Raw genomic sequence first — 18,136 nt, forward strand, 5'->3', positions numbered from 1 at the left:
ACGAGTAAAAAGGTTGTAGTGGTCGCAGCAGGCCAGACCAGGGCAAGGAGCCAACCCGCTTTCGAGGGACGGCTTGAAACATCCAATGAGCGTCATCAGGACTCCACTCTGTAGCCGGGCGTCAGCCGACAGGGATATTTTTCTGTTGGAGTTGGCCCTTTTTTTTCTTTTTTGTCGGGGGCTCTTTTTTTGGATTGAGACAACTTTACCCGGGGTGTTTTATTAGTGGGTCGACTGGACCTCACCGGTAAGGAGACCTCTCTGCCAGCTGGAGGCACGGAGCTTACAGCACTCAACGGGCACCGAACATGCCGACCTCCAGCGACCGTTTTGGCTTTGGGGAGGACGTTTGTTAGCGGGTGGACCCCCTGGAGGTGAAGCCATGCGTCCACTGCTGTCAACGGGCAGACTCTTTGGTGAGGTGTCGTCACGCGTCCACCTTGGCGCCAGACTTGGTCTTGGGGGGCTCTTTCCCATCTCTCTCGCCCAGGTCCCATGGGATGGGCCCCATTCCTGTCTCATCCCACGTCTTCAAGGTCATTTTCATCTTTATTTCAATCTGCATCTCAAACACCAAACCAGGCCATCTACGGATACAGTACCTAGCTAGCGGCAGCTTCTAGCCCTGCATCAGCGTCTTCAACGTGCATTGTCAAGAATCTGCCTTCAGTCTGTCACTCGTCGTGTGCAGTTCATTTATTATCAACGTCCCTCCCTCCGTCAGGCCACTGCACTGGCATCCATAACTCAGCTCGCCAGCAATCACCAACACTCTGCCAGAGCGAACGAATCTCCTTCTCATTCCCTCGAAACACACCACCCAAGACGCACGCTACATCATCGTCACACGCCCACGCACGCCCGGGACCCGCGGTCGGTCGGTCTCTGCTGTCCTGTACTGTACAGCATACTACACCTTAATTAGCCCACCCACCAAGATCCTTTCTACAGTACGAGTCCACACACCGCAGCTACCGCCCAGTTCCACCATCCCTGCTCACCCCTGCTCGAGGGTGGGTATTGGAAGCCTCGTCAGAACGACTGGGCCGCCTGTTCTCTCCATCCCGGCTCACGTATTAATCCTCCATCCCGTCCGCATCTTCGTTCACGCTCTTGTTCTTGTCCTTCCCTTCTCCGTCGTCTTTCTCGACTCACATATCCCACTTTTCCAACCGCGACCAACGTGAGCCTCAGATCTGTCCTCAGTTCTTGATCCTCTCGTCCGCCTCGCCTCAGCTTTTTACTTGTTCGCCATCCATCCACAGGTTAGCAAGGCTGCCCACTTTTGTCGCAGCTACCCCATCGCCCAACGTCCGGCTTACACCAGCGTCTATCGCATCGTGAGCCTGTCAAGGTTATCCTATCTTGCGCCCTTCTCGCCTCACACATCTTGTTCGCTTGCATCGTCCATCATCCCGCGTGCAACTTGACATCAATACAAAGATGAATTTAGACAACACCAATATTGAGGAGCTACAACGTCGGGTGCAGCTCCTCACCGAACGGAATAGCAACCTCGAGCAGTTGGTGCAGGATCAGTTCAGAGGAGATCCTTCAACCCTAAATCACTTCGCCCAGAACTACGGGTACTCGCTAGCCCAGGGCTATCAGCTTCCCGGCTACGGCGGCTCAAGTGCACGAAGTAGTGGTCTCTCTCGTAGCAAGTCTACCATTAGCTATCCCACACAACAAATAAAGAGTGCCATCACGGTATGGAACACACCCTGACGTATCGCCATGCCCACCCTCTGACACACCATAGGAACGCAATGCCAACCTCCAGGCTCACAAGCGCGAGAGGAGAGCATACTCCCAGCAGTCAGCGAGCGCTACAGTCCCCATGAGCCGAAGCATGTCAGCTCATTCCGAGTCTCACATGCCCTTTTCACAAACTGGAAACCGCATCGCTCCTCTCAACCCGTCTATCGGTCGCTTCTGTGCTTCTCAAGATGAGCCCGCCAACCAGTCCCTCCAGGGCGCATCCGAACGACTGCCCAGCGTCCAGGAGAACCAACCTCTCAACATTGGCATGGATCCTGGCGACTTCCTGGAGATGTACACCGAGATTCCTCAAAGCTCGCAGCAGTTTGACCCGTCCTTCTCAAACTTCTCATACAACATGGCCTCCACAAACGCCTTCTCGAGCCTCTCGTCAAGTCTCTCCTCCAATGTGCCCTGCAGCTACCCCCTCTCGTCAGCGTGCCCTTCGATGATTTCCGGCCCTTCTGTCACCGAGGCCCCAAGTCCTTTGACACGCCAAAATAGCGCCTTGGACAACTTTGGGGTTCCCATGGCCGCCATGGAATCATCACAGTCGCACATCGACGGGCTCGTTGCTCCGGATCTTTCTCCCAGCCCTACCAACCTCTACCCCACCAGCAAGCAGTACACGCCTGAGCATGATCTCATCGGCCTCGGCGCCAATCTTTCCTCCACTGCCACTACTCAACAGTGGGCAACCGCCAACAAGAACTCACTCTTGTCGTCACCAGAGTCCGCCGACATGGAGCGATCTGCTTCTAACACAAGTATCTCAAGTGTGCGATCGAATGCTTCCAACCTAGAACGCAGAGCCGCAGAAGCCCGAGCTCGTGTTTTGCAGTCCGCCAAGACCCTTCAGCTTGCCCCCAAGCCCAAGGAGGAGACGACCAAGGCCGAAACCAACTCGACTGCCTCCAAGAAGGAGGCCAAGGTGCCTGTGAACAAGAGCAGCTACCAGCGACCCAAGCACCCCAAGGTTCACTGCACCCAGTGCAATGAGCATCCGGATGGCTTCCGTGGCGATCATGAGCTTCGCCGGCACATCAACGCTAAGCACGAGGGCATCGTCAAGAAGTTTGTCTGCCGTGACCCAGCGACAGTTGGCATAAAGTCCAATGTCAAGGCTGTGAACCCCTTGTCCAAGTGTAAGGCGTGCACCTCTGGAAAGGAGTATGGCGCCTATTACAACGCAGCCGCTCATCTCCGCCGCACACACTTCAAGCCCAAGACTCCCCGGGGCAAGAAGGGTGCCAACGGTGATGAGAAGCGCGGAGGCAAGGGCGGTGGTGACTGGCCTCCCATGTCTGAGCTCAAGGCCTGGTTCGTCGAGAAGACGGTCGAGGTTGGCCAGAACGAATCCCCCATCATGGATCAGGAGGAGGGCGACTCGGACATGGTTGATGCTGATATGGAGGGCTCTAGCTTACCCAACCAGATGGAGATGTATGGCACTGGCAACAGCATGAGCCCTTATGGCGAGACCTACGATATCGCCCTTGAGGGTGCTGATCCCGCTATGTTGGCTGGAGCCAACGGTGAGCTTAGCATCCAGGCCCCCATCTCGTCTGCCGGCAGCTTCGGGTACTCGCCTTTCTCGGATGGGTCCCCCCTGGTCGCTCTGAGCGACAACTATGCCTTCTCGGACCAGGGCTCGTCGACCTATGGGTCGAACCTCTCGTCCACAAACACCATCACTCCATCGACCTACCAAGACATGTCTCACCTTGTCCAGTGGACTTGAGGCATGATGGCGACAGGGGTTGAGGTTCCCTGGAGTATCGGTGATCGTTCTCGTTTATTTCCTTACGGATATTGTCCAACCTCCACCAGTTGGCGTGCTTCGCCGAACTAGATCTCAACGTCGAGTTATTGTCGAGCACCAAACGTACCAAGGGATAAGGATGGGCGAAAAGAACAAAACACAAAAAAAAAAAGCCCTTAGTCGAGTTCAAGTTAACGATGGGTCGACACGACAATGCCCACTCTGGTATCTTGAACTTGGCAGTCTGCTTTCCCCTGGATAGCAGTCTTTCCCTAGACCAAGGGTGCCATCCTTTGGTCGGGCCTTTCCGATTTTCCCTTCACATTTAATGACTTTCAAGGAGCCTGTTTTATGATTGCTGTTTCTCTTCTTCGCCTCCGAATCTTTCTTATTTCTTACCGTCACGGCGTCGATGATTACTCCCTGGTTTACTATTCAGCGGATCCCTTGGCAACTGGTGGTTACGCTAAACCCGGCTCGATCCCTGAAGGGACAGCCACCAGGTCCCGGCTGTTGTATGGCGCGGGACCTATACGTTTATTCACAGCGCGATTGAAAGTGCTTCATCGCGCAACCATGATACATTGGGGCCGGTCGGTATTGGGGTTTCTCGGGAGAGGAAAAACAGGAGTCGGTTGCATTTCTTGCTGTACATGTGGGATCCAACTCGACTTTTGAGCATGGCGTTTTTGCTTTGGGGATCCTTGGGAAGGATCAAATGATGGGGAATCAGCGTTTGTTTTGCACCTCGAGACGAGGGGGTTTTCTTACTAGAGCGGTTGGATATCAAGAGAGAGGTGAAGTGTACACGATGTTGGGGATATAAACATGGGGTTTAGATCTGGGGGCATGCTGGGGAAATGCCGGGCTTGTCGTTCGGTTGGAACATTACTGAGCGGATGGATGAGTACCTTTTTGCCTCTATACGGATGGGAACCTCGGCTGGCTTCAAGGCGTAGGAGTCGGAGTCGGCAATAGAACGTGCTGAAAGATGCACGCGATTTATCCCTCAATGTTTTTCGGTTGTTTTTGTGATGTTCGAGTTGATTAATTAATCCATTTACAAGTTTAATATTTCATGGACGCGTAGTGCCTCTCCAGGCATCTCTCATGGGTATCTTTGTCCTCGGGCGTGTGTTTGTCCTTGAGCCTTCGTGCCTGTCCTATCCTTATCACGTCTTCTTGACCTTTTCAGTCCACTCCTTGGCCCCCTTGACTCCATCGTGGCCCCTCCTGAATAGTGCCCTCTCCCACTCCTCGAGTCCCCTCAAAAATTCACCTCCATTACCCCCAACGCCCTCATCCGCCTTTCTGGCATGAAGCCCAACCTCCCCGGCCCTAACAACAAAAGTCTTCCTCAAAACCTCTGCAATATCCCTCTCGTCAAACAGATCCAGCATCCTAACGCCCACACCGTAAAAGTGCGCGCTCTGATCCCTCAGCGGCACAGCACGCGGATCAGCCCTCAGCGCGGCGAGTACGATGGCGGATAGACATGGAGGAAGGTTGAGAGTCAGAGGGGCGCGGGATGTTGGTGTTGATGCGAGGGCGAGCATCTCTGCGAGCCAGAGGGGGAGGTTTAGGGGCGTGTTTGGTTTTAGGCCGTGGGGGGAGTTGTCGAGGTGGCCGAGGTAGGGAACGTCGATTTCGAATTGGCATGGGACTTTCTGGACATTTGTGAGCTTTGAGCGTGTGAGACTGGTGATTCGGGGACATACCTCTGCATCCGTTAGGATGGCGTCTATGTCGTAGTACGACATGATTGCGGTGACTTCTCAAGTGTCTCTTTGATGCTGTCGTCTTTTGGAGATGGGGTTTTTGGAGACGCGTTGAGTGGAGGGGAAGACGCGCCGGACAATGACATAATCCCGAGCCGTTCAATGTTTAATGGACGGGAAGATCCGCAGGCTTACCCTAGAGCCAACGATTGATAATCGTGGGCATTGGGAATCATCTTCAGCTTATTGGTCCATCGGCACTTGAGCTGCAACTTGAAGCCATCAGTGGATCGTTCGCTTTTTTACAGAATCTCTTTAGCTATCGCCAGATGATTGAAACAGCAAATCCAAAAATAAAAGTCGGAATAGTAACAAAGCCATGTGCTCAACGGGCAATGTTGAGAAATCATGCTTGCTCGCTGTTGAAACTCCAGACGTCACCTCGCAGAACAACCTCGGGTCTCCGAGATCGGCATATGCGGTTATCTCGGAGGAACGGGTCGAGCTACATGGGGTATCAGTAAAAAGAGAGATTCCTATTTCCAAGCAATCGAGATTTCACATGGGTCTTGGCACGTTTCGTCTCGTTTCGTTTCGCGATTCGGCTTTTACACGAAAAGGCCGAGATGCTTTGAGTCCGAGACGAGAGACGACAAGGACCCCCCGAGCTGAAGCCTCTTGAACCGATTGGACTGGGTTTACGGAATTAGCCTGTTTACATGGGGAAGCGGTTGGTTAGAGAACAAGATCTTTTTGTGGACCGCTGTCGAAGTTCCAAGGCTGTTGTCGTCAATCTCATGATGATGGTGCAAGTCAACAACATCCAACGCAGATGTCTAGATACGTCGTGGATGAGTTGAATCTTAGCAACTCGCTTGAAAGGCGTCAATATGTGAGAACGAAATAACAATAAAGTACAAAGAAAGAACCCCAGACCTAATAATTGCAAGCTACAACAAGCACTCTATCAATCAGCCTTACTCTTGAACAAAGCCACAACAGCCACATCCCACCTCTAGCCACAAGCGTCAGCGGCCCAAGCTCCCTAGAAATGACGACAAGCTGAGTTCATCCAAGTCCCCGCCAACAGGTGCTGGAGCTATCCCGCAGTTCGGCAATCCGACATTTCCGCCCATACCTTTTTTCCCTCCCCTCCCTCTCCCTCCTACATCATCAATTCATCCACCCTTCCTCGTCTGGTACGTCTGAACCTATCTATTAATTACCCTAGCTCAGTCAAGCAATCGAACCCTCATTTTAAACCAGTCTCGACTTCCATTGACCTTCATCCATTGACATTGACTCGAGCTGACAATTACCGAATAGCTTCACCATGTCGTCCGCCCTCCTCCGCACCACTCCCGCCCTCCGCGCCGGCCTCCGGGCCCGCGCCGCTCCCCTCGCCTCCATGGCCTTTGTCCGCACCAAGGCCACTCTCCCCGACCTCTCCTGTGCGCCTCTCCAAACATCTCTCTCATAACTTCAACTAACATCCCCCAGACGACTATGGCGCCCTCGAGCCCTACATCTCGGGCCAGATTATGGAGCTCCACCACTCCAAGCACCACCAGACCTACGTCAACGGCTTCAACGCTGCCACAGAGGCTCTCGCCGAGGCCCAGGCCAAGGGCGACGCAAAGGCCGCCGCTGCCCAGGCTCCCCTCATCAACTTCCACGGCGGCGGCCACGTCAACCACACCCTCTTCTGGGAGAACCTCGCCCCCAACGGCAAGGGCGGTGGTGGTGAGCCCGAGGGCAAGCTCCTGACCGCCATCAACGAGGATTTCGGCTCCTTCGACACCCTCAAGAAGCAGACAAACGCCGCCCTCGCCGGCATCCAGGGCTCCGGCTGGGCCTGGCTTGTCAAGGACAAGACCTCGGGCACTCTCTCCGTCGTCACCCGCCCCAACCAGGACCCCGTCACTGGCAACCTCGAGCCCCTTCTCGGTATCGATGCCTGGGAGCACGCCTACTACCTCCAGTACCAGAACCGCAAGGCCGAGTACTTCAGCGCCATCTGGGACGTCATCAACTGGGAGACTGTTGCCAAGCGATTCGGCAACTAAGGGTTGTAGCCAAGTCAAAGAGTCAAAAGAACCACAGTTCAGACGCACGCGCCAAGGTGTCATGAGCCGAGCCCTGCGTAGACATGTTTTGTTTGTCAAGATATCGAGTGTATAGTACATCGAGCTTCTGAATCGAATCGCCATCGAGTCAATACAATTAGTGTTCCAATCCCTGTGGTCCCGTCATTCAACGGCAATCCTTGCCGCAATGCTGTAAACTCGACGCATGTATTACAAACCAGCACTTGCATTAGTCCGTCAAACAAGCTGTTGCAGCATCCGCTCAGGGCTGCTGGCATCTCCCCAACCCCTGGTAAGCCGCAAGCTCGGCCGTAAACTCATCGTCAAAAATGTCCCGCGCATAGTTGTACCAGTCGCTGTTCTCCTTGGCAGTTCTCGCCTCGAAGAATCGAACATACTCCCACCAAGCGGGATAATGCCCGGCACAGTCCCAGCCCACAATCCATGCGATTGTGTCGTTGCAGACAACAATGTTCCGGGGGCACAGCGCACCATGTGTGAGCACCGTGTCATAGCTGGTCCGGAACTGCGAAATCAGAGCCTGGGCTACCTGGTTGGGCACAGTGTTATACAAAGTTGACATGAGAAGCGCCATGAACTGTTTCTGAGTCGGCTTCGTGCGGATTGCATAGTATGTGTGCTCGGCATGCTTGTCCAGCAAAAGAGTGTACTGTCCGGAATGAACAGATCCAACCGTGTTGCCCTTGTCCTGAGTTCGCATCTTGCTCAACAGGTGGTGAAGCTGTCGAGCAAATCCAAACTTCATCTGCTTGCTCAGACCAGACCACACATCCTCGAGCAACTGACCTCGGACGGTGCGCATGATGGGACCATCACCCCCACAGATGTCTTGGTCGTGGAGAGACAAGGGCAGCGCTCGAGTGTAGCCGAGGGCCGACAGGGCTTCGTGCTGGATCAAACCAGCCTGCGAGATGCGAAACTCGTGCGTCCGGGGAGTCCCAATCAACTCCCCCTTCTTCAGAGGGGGTTGCAAACAAAGAGTCAGGGTCCGGTTCTGGAGGAGAGACGTGAGGTACTTGGTGTCCGGGTTTGGGGAAGGAGCTGGAAGCTGATTAGACCCAAGCACGACAGACCCAAACTTGACCCAACTCACCCTGGCCAAGGGAAAGGACTTTGGTGTAGTACCCAGATTTGTGCCGCTTGATTCCCTTGTCGTTCTTGGCTCCTCCGTCAGTATCTCTGTGTGGTCGCTTCAACGAAGCAGAGACGGAAGCAGTCGGGGCACGGGGCCCGATGTTGGCAGATGAGCCGGCACGCTGAAGCCCTCCAAGTACATGGCCCTGGCTTGAGCCCCGTAAGGCGCGCAGAGATGCATCGCCAACGGGAGCGCAGTTGGCCCCCGTGACTGGCGGAGGCGGAGGCGGACTATCTTCGATCTTGATGACTGGCGGGGGCATGGCTGCCTCTACCCGAGCCACCTCGGTGAGCATCTGAGCGCGCGCAGAGTTCATCATCTCCACGCACGTCGTAGGCGGAGAGGTCGCACCCTCCACCACAGGTAGAGACATGGGGCCAATGTTTCCGGGCCAGTCTTGAGGATCGTGAGGCGAAATAAAGGCAGAGGAGCTCTGTGGGCAGGTTAGACGATTAGATTTCATGGACCAGCGAAAGCGAAGCCCGGACAGGAAGATCAAACGAACAAACAGGCAAACAAACAAACAAACGAGTGAGGTGGACGCCGCGAGTTGACAGAGCTTGAGACTGCTGGGAGAATGGGGGCAATGAAGCTGGAGGAGACACTGAGTATTCCAGGTGAGATAACTTGCGAAGAAAGTCGTGCTGGTGAGATGTGCAGCTACCGGATACTCCCAGCTTGTATTTCCTCGTTCCTTCCTTTTGATTGCTGAGCTCACGCCAGGTAGAACATACCTGCCCTGACAGAACTTAGCTGCAGGTGGTTGAGTGCGATCTCGGCAGACTTGAGCTTTGCACCTGCCTGCCACTGCAAGCAAGTGCCAGCTTCTATCCATGCCCAGTACCTACCGACCTACGCCCCCATTTCATTGGTCTTCAAAAACTTTGGCAAACAAAACAATGGACGAGTGTATGGCTTTTGGTGCCCTCGGGAAGTTGCATGTTACCTCGCCTAACATCCACTGCTCCTCATCGTATTGGACATGCGGCGTGGCAGTGCACCTTTCACTTCCCTCTAAGGCTCATGTCAACCACCTCGCATGTCAGAAGAAGAGAGGAGATACTTCAATAAACAATAATTGTATGGTATTTTCTTCATAAGCATAAACTGTGTAATCCGATGCAGCAGGTGAGTGGAATTCGTTCCCGACTATGCGGGCAGACATGTCATACCCCATCATAGTCATAAACAACCCGTACCGATTCTAACAATAAACCATTGTAACCGCAAACACGTATCCATCTATCCTCTTGGTTTTCTTCCGTCCCCAGATGAATTTAGGTGAAACGACGTCTAACAGAGAGAGAGAGAAGCAACTCCGGGTCGACTTATTCTTCAGCCTCCTCCTTCTCGGCTTCATCTTCAGGCTTGCGCTGAGTGTAGTGGCGAGGAAGACGGTTCTCGCCCTCGGCGTAAGGGAAGCCAGCTTCCTCACGGGCCATATCGTTAACCCACTTCTCGTCGCCGCGCAGACCGGGCTTGGCGCCCAGCTCAGACCACTTGGCAGCGAGGTAGAACCAGCCGAGGGCGTTGCCAACAGTGCCGACTTCGTCGCTGACACCAGTCTTGGCCTCGTGGGACATCTTGGCGTGAAGGTCCTTGTCGGTGAAGAGGTCGATGAGGTGACCGGCAACAGTCTTGTAGTCGCCGGGGGTGACGAGGTAACCGTTGACCTTGTCCTTGACCTGGAGAGGAATACCACCCTCGTTGGAAACGATGACGGGGACACCGGCGTGGAGAGCCTCGGAGACCTTGATCTCGAAACCCTCGCGGGTGGAGAGCTGGAGAATGACGTGGGCGTTGGCGATAACCATGTTGAGGAGCTGATCGTTGGCATCCAGGCGCATGACGCTGACGTCCTCGATCAGGTGGGGGTAGTGATCCTCCAGCTGGGTCATGGTCTGGTCAAAGATGATGGCACCATCGGGGTCATCAATGGAGCCGTTGCCGCAGCTGCCAAGGTTAGTAAAGAGACAGAGAGATGAGTCGGATAACTTACACAACGAGCTGAGGAATGTCGGTGATGCCAGCATCGTCGCAGCGGCGGCGGAACTCGGCGTAAGAGTCGATGACGGTGGGGATACCCTTGGCAGGGTCGAATCGAGCAACCTGGGCGATGTACTTGCGAGTGGGCCAGGCAAGAGGAGTCCTGAGTTTTTGTTAGTCTCTTATGATGCAATCAATAATTGACAACTCTTACATTCGCTGGGTCAGGCACTGCTGGTTGTAGATGTGGGCGTAGTAGCCAGTGTCCCACTTGTTCATGGGTTTGTTGAGACCGTCGATCCAGTCGGTGGTAGCGGGCAGGTAGACGACCTTCTCCTTGGGGACGTTGTGGGGAACAAACTTGGGGATGGGGTGGCTGATGAACATGTCCGACTCCCGGATGTTGCTCCAGAGGTAGTTCCAGATGTCGTTCTGGGGAGAGCCCTCAATGGCAATGAGGTCACTTCGCATCTGGATGTGAGATCGGTAGAGGACGGGGCGGTCAGGGGTGATCTTCTTGATCAGGGGGATGAGGCCGGGCATCTGAGGGTCATCGACCTGTTCCACTGTCAGTAACCATCTCTCTTCTCTCTCTACGGAGCCGTCCTTACAAAGATGACGTCGGCACCACCCTCCTCAGGGGGGCGGAGAGGGCCGCCCTCAGAGAGCCAGTATCGGTTGGCGTTGTCCTCGATCCAGTCGGTGATGGCGGCCTTCTCAGGGTCCGAGATTCGCTGGTCGGGGTGGCTGACACCCTGGAGGATGTTGTGCTGGTTCTTGGTGATTCGGAAAACACCAGGTCGGGGCTTGGGAACTTTTTGGCTATTAGGATGCTGTCGACGTCTGTCTGATGGGTCATTGCTACTTACCGTACCAAGTCACGTCGACGCCTAGGAGACGGCTGAGACGGACGAGGGCATGGCGCATGAGAGCGACACCGCCACCCTGGGGAGTGGCGCTGAAGAAGGCAATCTTGGTCTTCTTCTCACGGAGCTGGTTGGCGTAGAACTGCATGGCACCCCAGGTGGCAGGAGAACAAGTGTCCTTGTGGTTCTGGAGGGTGGTGAGGTGGACACGGAAGCCAGCGTCAGTCTGGACAATGCCTCGGTAACCAACCTGGAGGTGAGGAACCAGCGAGGGTCCGAAGTTACTGTGTAGTTTTTGTTAGTGAATAGCTTCGCAGATCCATCATGAATCGACTTACAGGATACACTTGCGGGCCATAGAGTCGGCCTGCTCATCGACACGCTTGACATCCCAGAAGTTCTTCTCCTTGGCCTCGTGGTCGGGTCTAAGGACTACGGGGACAATATCGAGCTCGAGCCAGAGACGGGAGCACAGAGAAGGGCTCATGTACTTGAGCGTGACGGGGAGACCAGCTCCGATGAACTTGACAAAGTTCTCATGCTCATAAGTCTCGACCTCGGAGATGATGTGGTCGGCGATGAGGTCCTGGCCCTCACGCATGTCCTCATCGAGCGAAATGTGCTTGATGGAGAAGTCGTTGAGGTAGACGGTGTCATGGATAGCGAGGGCAATGACAGCAGTGTGGTCATCGGCGAAGACGGCAGAGATACCGAGGTAGAAGGTCTGTGGTTGAACTCGTCAGTTTTGGCCACAACACAGTGATCGGCATTGGGTTTCATGGCGGAGGCTCCAGGTGTCTCGATTGGGATGACGCAAGATGTCATGAGGGCCCAAAACGGCATCCAAAGTCAAGGTGGAGCAAAAAGACAGTATAAGAGAGAAAACACACCTGAAGAGGAGCGCTGACGGGGCCTTCCTTCTCGACGAGAAGGCTCATCTGCCTCTTGCGGTGCGACGTGGCGCCCGTGGAAAACTTGCGCGTAGGCTTGGAAGTCATGATGGCGGCGGACTGCAGCGAATGGCGGGGTAACAGGTATGAGGGAGGGGTAGTGAACTGGTGATGGCTCGTGGAGGGGGGGCTCTCTTGGGGACAGGAAGAGAGACGAGAGAACTCAGCGAGAAGCCAATGGAGATGCTCAGGACTTCAGAAGAATGGACAAGACTGCGGCCGAGCCTCAAGATATACTCTTGGAGCGCCTCCCTGGTCAGGTCAGACAGGCAAAAGGCGGTGGTGAGTAGGAGGTCGGGATCGAAAGAGTTGTGGAGCTGGAGCAGCGTCTAACACACAGGCACCCCTGCTGAAGATGGCTACACCAAGAGATTGGGGGTTATGAGAGGCCGGAAGACGGGGACCACCGATGAGAGAGAACGATTATGCGTTGGTAACAGTTGAGCAGGGTCCTCGGCAACAATCTGCAGAGATGGGAAGGCCAGGCTGGTAGTTGACCCAAGATTGAAACCCTGGCTGGCCCCGTCAGCGCGGGTCTATGCAGCAGGCAAGAAGAGGTACGAGGCACGCACTTGGAGTTGAGTACAGTACTTGTACGGTACTCCTGTAGGGCGACAGGAGGTACTCGAGGTATCGGGAGAGACAAGGGGAATCGACAAGTCAACTTGACAGGGGGGCGGGAGAGCGGGCAGGCGTGGGGTCAACAACCAGTTGAGACTGAGGTGACGAGGTGAGCAGGCGATGATGCCCCAAGGTGAGGAGACGGGTGGCGTGCCGGAGACAGGGCGAAGCTTGGACTGCTTGCGGTAGACGGTCACGTTGGCCAGCGTTTGGACGACAGGCCGTATCGAGAGGCGACGATTGCCTGAGCCGGATGCTCAGGTAAATTAACACAGGGATGTGAATCGAGGGGGAGAGAGGAAAGAGATTGGGTCTCTGGGGAGTAGAGATTGAGAGCGGGAGCAGGTGTAGAAAGTGGCACTTGCTGAGGCTGCTATGGTGCGTCTGTGTGTCAGATGATAGAAAGAATTTGTCGATGTCTTGACTTGCCAACTGAGGACGCTGCCTTCTGTTCCTGACTCTGACACGGAATCAAATCACTAAAACCGGAGGGTCCGGGGGTACGTGAAAGGGGGGCCAGAAAGGGCTGGGCAGGAGGAAAGACGAGGCGAGGTGAGGTAATGAGGACGTGGTCTGATATGCGTGATGAGATCACCGGGGGGTTGATGAATCCGATCGTGGGCCTGCGATTCTAGGCGGCGGTGATGGGAAATCGGATGGCGAAAAGTCGCTGCAATCCAGGATTTTTTTGGGAAGCAAAATCAATAAGCGCCGCCAACGTGCTTGATGCAGGTACGAGGTCACATCCGCTGTGTTGCATCAATCACCTCGAGAAAGTTTAGATGAAAGAACGAAAAGAGTTGATGAGAAGAGAGGGGAAGCGGAAAGATGAGGAGTGACAAGTGACATTCCTCGTGTCGCTCAGACCTAAGGATGGAAGGAGGCATGGACAATAGGTAGTTTGGGTTTTGCTCTTGTCTCTTGCGGGCCAGTAACAGTTGCAGCCACTGCATCATCAGATTCCCTCCTTCCTGTTACTGTCGTGCAATGACAGCTCTCCGGTTGCGGACTTGTCAATGTTTCACTAACCTAGACCACAGGCAGTTTGGTGAGGACAATTAAAGTTGACCCTATGGCTTGGTTTTTGTTTCTTGGGCCCTTATGGAACATTCTGTGTTCCACGGTCCTGGAACTGTTCTGGCTGGGCACGTTGACCGTTGCAAGATGCACCATTGCAACGCCAGGGCTGGTCGTGCCTGGGTCGGCCTTTGTTTGGGATTTGCAGTTGAGCTGCATTCAATCCTTCTATTCCAGGAGCTGTCACCCACTGCTACAGGGCGCTACTGTGCCGCCCAACGGGACCTAGACCTACAGCAGGTAGCTCCAAGTACCTAATGTACCTAGGCCAGTAGTGCTGCCGACCCCGCGCTGCGCCGAGCCGCCCGGGGACCGTTCCACGAGGAAGGAGAGATGTGGAGTTGCAGACACAGCACAGGCGGGCAGGGTCCACAGAAAGGAAGGAGCGATGCAAGAGGGGCCGTCCGTCCCCGGAAGATGGCCGCTAACCCCCGCCGTCTTCCTTGCCGCCCACGGGCGCCCACTGTTTGCTTCGCACGAGTCGGAAGTCTCTGGGGAAGATGATGGGCCGCGGCTTCTACCCTACAACTCGCCTCTTTTACCGTCTTGAGCCCCCGGGCGAATATGCAAGGGGCTTGTTGTCCCCTTGCTCAATGGCTATCTGGCCTCAGCCTGAATGATCATGTAATGTACGTCAGTTGCCGACTCTGTGGGGGTTAACAAGACTCGACAAGGTCCAATGCGATACCGCTATCTGCCTTCAGGACTGCCTTACAACAGAGCATCGAGTAAGGGACTTTCAATTAGTTTGAGGGGGCACCGTTTTCGCCTCAAGGAGCTTCAACTCATGATTCAGCCTCCGGATCCCCGTTTCGACATGATCACGACGCAGAACGAGACCCCGAGCGCCCGCTTCACCGGGCAACGGCGTTCAGGAGAAGCAGCCTCCCCGAGTACGTACAGCATTTCGTACGACCTGAGTACGAAGAGTGGCTTGTCAAGCTATTCACCGTCTCGGCTTTCCGGTCAGCTGGTCGTTCCATCGTATGATGGCTTTCAAGGTCAATCCCAAGCATCAAGGGCGGCTCATGGGCAACCCATCTCACCGAACTGCCATCAGTCACCGCATGAGCCTTGATGACCTTCATCTCTTACTACCGAGTGTTTGCGAACCCTTGACCGCTGACCGGCGGTGAACCGTGTCGGGTTGGTGATGCTGCGCCAATCATCCCACCACCAGCATCGCGCATGTGCCTCTGCGGCATGCCCATTGGATCTGCCGCGACTCAGAAGCCGTGGGACGAGGCCATTCGATGGGATCAAGGCGCGCACGGAAGTGCATCCCGGGTGCCGCGCGCGCCTCTGTCGATAACGCCAGCTCGAGTTCGAGCTTGCACCGTGGGAGCTACATAGAGCGGTGGAACCCATGAATTCACGATCGACGTACCGGTACCAACGCGGGCCCTTGCTGGATATCCTTGCTCGGTGGATGCTTGCAGAGAGCTCCATCCCTCATGCTTCACGGCTCTCATGGGTGGTCATGGTGTCGCTGTTGAAATCCCTGATTCAATTAGGTGTCAATGGCATGAGCACACGTGGCCGTGCTCTATCCCATGCCAACCCTCAACCTGGCGCGGCCTCCTTGTCTCGCGACGCCCTCATGAGATGGGAAACTCTGCTCGACTGTGCAACACCAAGGTTGCAGACTCGAGTCGCATTGCATCGCACTGCTTTGTGTTGGGTCGCGCAGCGTTCAATCGCAGAAAGGCGACTTGCGCATTGCTTTTGAACGGCGCAAGTATGCGTTTTCACATGTCGCAAATTTCAGGTTGAGGGCGCCAGACATTCTGGACGCAGCGAAGCCATCCCGTTGACTTTTCGCAGCAATTGTTACGAGCTTCTTGAGATGTTGTTGACGACCTCTTCTTATCAATCTGTTGATCAGCGCCGCCATCTCCACCACGCCGATAAGATCGGTTTCCGACCACCGATCGCGGAAAGTGGGCGTCGCACCGGGGTCGGGTCTGACCTGACGGACGCGCGGCTCAAAACACCACCATCAGTAAAATGCGCTCTTACTGACGGGGACATCTTGACCTCGAGTTCCCGCGGACGAGAGAAGTCCTGCTAACGAAAACTGGCTTTTCACAGGATTGAACAACAATGGTTCCGAAACCCTCGCTTGGTTTTCTGGGCGCTTTGTCCCTGGTTCTCAGGGCCGTGAGCGGCGAAAGCGACGATATCGAGCGCACTCAACCGGATCAGGCGTCGGCCAGAGAGCGGGCGCATATGGTCTTCAACGCCATACATTCTGCAGGTCGACAATGGGGCTCATCTCTGTATCACAACGGCTTCGGGTTTTTCCCAGCCATTGTTCCCCAGGGCACCCTTTTCTATCATGGTGCTCGGCAGAATGTCACACCGACAGGGCCTGAGTGGCTAGCCTTCGAGATTGAGCACGCCGAGAACTTTGCGCCCTCGTTCAGAGCTGTTCCTGGCGACGGGCGCCCCCGGCCTCCTCCGCCAGGTAAACAACCTCATGGGTGGAAACCTCAGCCGGAGCCTGAAGAGCCTCGCCAAGAGCTGCGACGCCGTAGAGAACATGATCTGAACGGTGATGACACCGGAAGAAGACATGGCCCTGGCGATGGAGACGACGACAACCAACCTAGGAACTACCGTGGATACCTCCATACGTATCAGGCGAAACGCGATCTGAAGCTGCTTCTGATTGACGGCATGAGCGCTGGCAAGACCTCGATGGGAACTATGGATTCTCAGGATCTTGTCCTTCGCGAGAATAACACCAAGCACAACGACGGCGTGTGGGACGAATGGGCACGAGCACTCGATCTGTGCGATATAGCCACTGAATGGGGTTATGATGGCTTGATGCGGGTGGAAATAGGATTCGAGGTCATTCAGTGCAACTTTACCACCGGCTTGAACCTGGTCAGCATGACCCGAACAGAGATGATGGAAAACACCATCGGGATGCGTCAACTGTCGGCTTTCCAATGGGCGAGAGCTGCTGGGGAGCGATACAATGACCTCGGGGGTGATCGACTACGAATCGACTTCTCGTCGATGGTATCAGGGCTCTTCTTGCCCATCAACATTTCCAGCGCCGATGCCAAGCGACCAGATCTCATGCGACTCGGAGCGGCAACCTTGGACGAGTTGAAAGACCTCAAGGCATACCTGAAAGACGTCGCCACTTCACCCCGAAGGTTCACGGTCAACTGGCAAGGGTTGGTCGACCTGATTGTGAGCCGATACAGCAAGAGGTTAGCCACGATGTTATACGAATCACTACCGTCGAAACACTTTGTCAACGAGATCGAGGCTGCTACACTGACTTGGTTCGACGCACTGCCGTTGCCCGACGATGTGAGCGTAGCAGAGCGCGAAAGGAACCGAACCGCAGACGCCATTGAGCGTTGCAGGAAGCATTATCTCCGACCAGCTTTGGTCACTGCAGAGCGATGGAGTCTCGAAGATGACTTGATCCACACGTCCATCGACACGGTGATGGGACACGTTTGTCGCAATCTCTTTTCGGTTCGAAGCCTATTGTTAGAGGCGTCCGGTTCGACCTCGAACGGTTACAAGATAGATAGGGAGGCCGGGGATGAGGACAAGTTGGAGTATGCAGTCAAGGCTGGCCGAGCCATGCTGCAACGACTGGTCGACACTCTGGGGTGGACAACTTTCAAGCAGTTGCAACCATGTCCACCAGACGAGGTCCTCTTCGTTGCCATGTGGCCATTTGGAGGGGAGGACGACCACTGGAACCCCGGGTGTCGAACAATTGATCAAGTCCAGCATCCCACCTCCTCATATTGGAGAGGATGGGGTCGTCCGCCAAGGCCCAAGCCGAGCGACGAGGCTTGATCCAGCTCGACGCCATAACAAGGATGGAGAGGATTTCACGCGGTATGCGCGGCTGTTGTGGTTTGCGATCTGGGCAGATATGAAGAGCGAGTGACGAGCGAATTGTTACAGTACCTGAATATACAAGAGATCAACACTCTTGCCTTTGTTTTGGAGTTGACAGGTCAGGGCAGGCAACGCAGTGATGTCATGAATTATTGCAATAGCAACTGGACCAGAACGAGTAATGATGGCCAAGACAAGGTGCCAACTTGGGCACTAAGAAGAGCGACGAAAAAGAGCTTGATCGTACGATCACGGCAGTTCAGTTGGTAAGTG

At 54.9% G+C, this 18,136-nt stretch overlaps 4 protein-coding genes and 2 pseudogenes across 6 annotated transcripts, besides 2 other annotated features; 3 read left to right on the top strand and 3 right to left on the bottom strand.

Moving 5' to 3' along the window:
- Positions 1-1,443: 1,443 nt before the first annotated feature.
- Positions 1,444-3,502, top strand: NCS57_01069700 (uncharacterized protein; the record flags this gene model as incomplete). The annotated part of the gene is made up of 2 exons (XM_053060435.1): positions 1,444-1,710; positions 1,763-3,502. The coding sequence occupies 2 exons, from the start codon at positions 1,444-1,446 to the stop codon at positions 3,500-3,502; spliced, it is 2,007 nt and encodes a 668-aa protein (XP_052910829.1).
- A 1,193-nt stretch (positions 3,503-4,695) lies between these two features.
- Positions 4,696-5,283, bottom strand: NCS57_01069800 (DNA replication complex GINS protein PSF3; the record flags this gene model as incomplete). Its single annotated transcript, XM_053060436.1, has 2 exons — positions 4,696-5,190; positions 5,242-5,283. The coding sequence occupies 2 exons, from the start codon at positions 5,281-5,283 to the stop codon at positions 4,696-4,698; spliced, it is 537 nt and encodes a 178-aa protein (XP_052910830.1).
- Positions 5,284-6,294: 1,011 nt separating this feature from the next.
- Positions 6,295-7,307, top strand: NCS57_01069900 (annotated as a pseudogene). Its single transcript has 3 exons — positions 6,295-6,440; positions 6,568-6,692; positions 6,742-7,307.
- Positions 6,295-7,307: a sequence feature.
- A 283-nt stretch (positions 7,308-7,590) lies between these two features.
- Positions 7,591-8,947, bottom strand: NCS57_01070000 (uncharacterized protein; the record flags this gene model as incomplete). Its single annotated transcript, XM_053060437.1, has 2 exons — positions 7,591-8,390; positions 8,443-8,947. The coding sequence occupies 2 exons, from the start codon at positions 8,945-8,947 to the stop codon at positions 7,591-7,593; spliced, it is 1,305 nt and encodes a 434-aa protein (XP_052910831.1).
- Positions 8,948-9,812: 865 nt separating this feature from the next.
- On the bottom strand, positions 9,813-12,346 carry NCS57_01070100 (annotated as a pseudogene). The gene is made up of 7 exons: positions 12,227-12,346; positions 11,675-12,060; positions 11,340-11,620; positions 11,082-11,284; positions 10,685-11,028; positions 10,484-10,633; positions 9,813-10,437 (listed from the first exon to the last, which is right to left on the bottom strand).
- Positions 9,813-12,346: a sequence feature.
- A 3,741-nt stretch (positions 12,347-16,087) lies between these two features.
- On the top strand, positions 16,088-17,818 carry NCS57_01070200 (uncharacterized protein; the record flags this gene model as incomplete). The annotated part of the gene is made up of 1 exon (XM_053060438.1): positions 16,088-17,818. One exon carries the CDS (start codon positions 16,088-16,090, stop codon positions 17,816-17,818), a length of 1,731 nt encoding a protein of 576 aa, XP_052910832.1.
- Between the last annotated feature and the right edge of the window lie 318 nt (positions 17,819-18,136).

Source organism: Fusarium keratoplasticum, chromosome 8 (assembly GCF_025433545.1).
Source record: "Fusarium keratoplasticum isolate Fu6.1 chromosome 8, whole genome shotgun sequence".
Taxonomy (NCBI): Eukaryota; Fungi; Ascomycota; class Sordariomycetes; order Hypocreales; family Nectriaceae; genus Fusarium; species Fusarium keratoplasticum.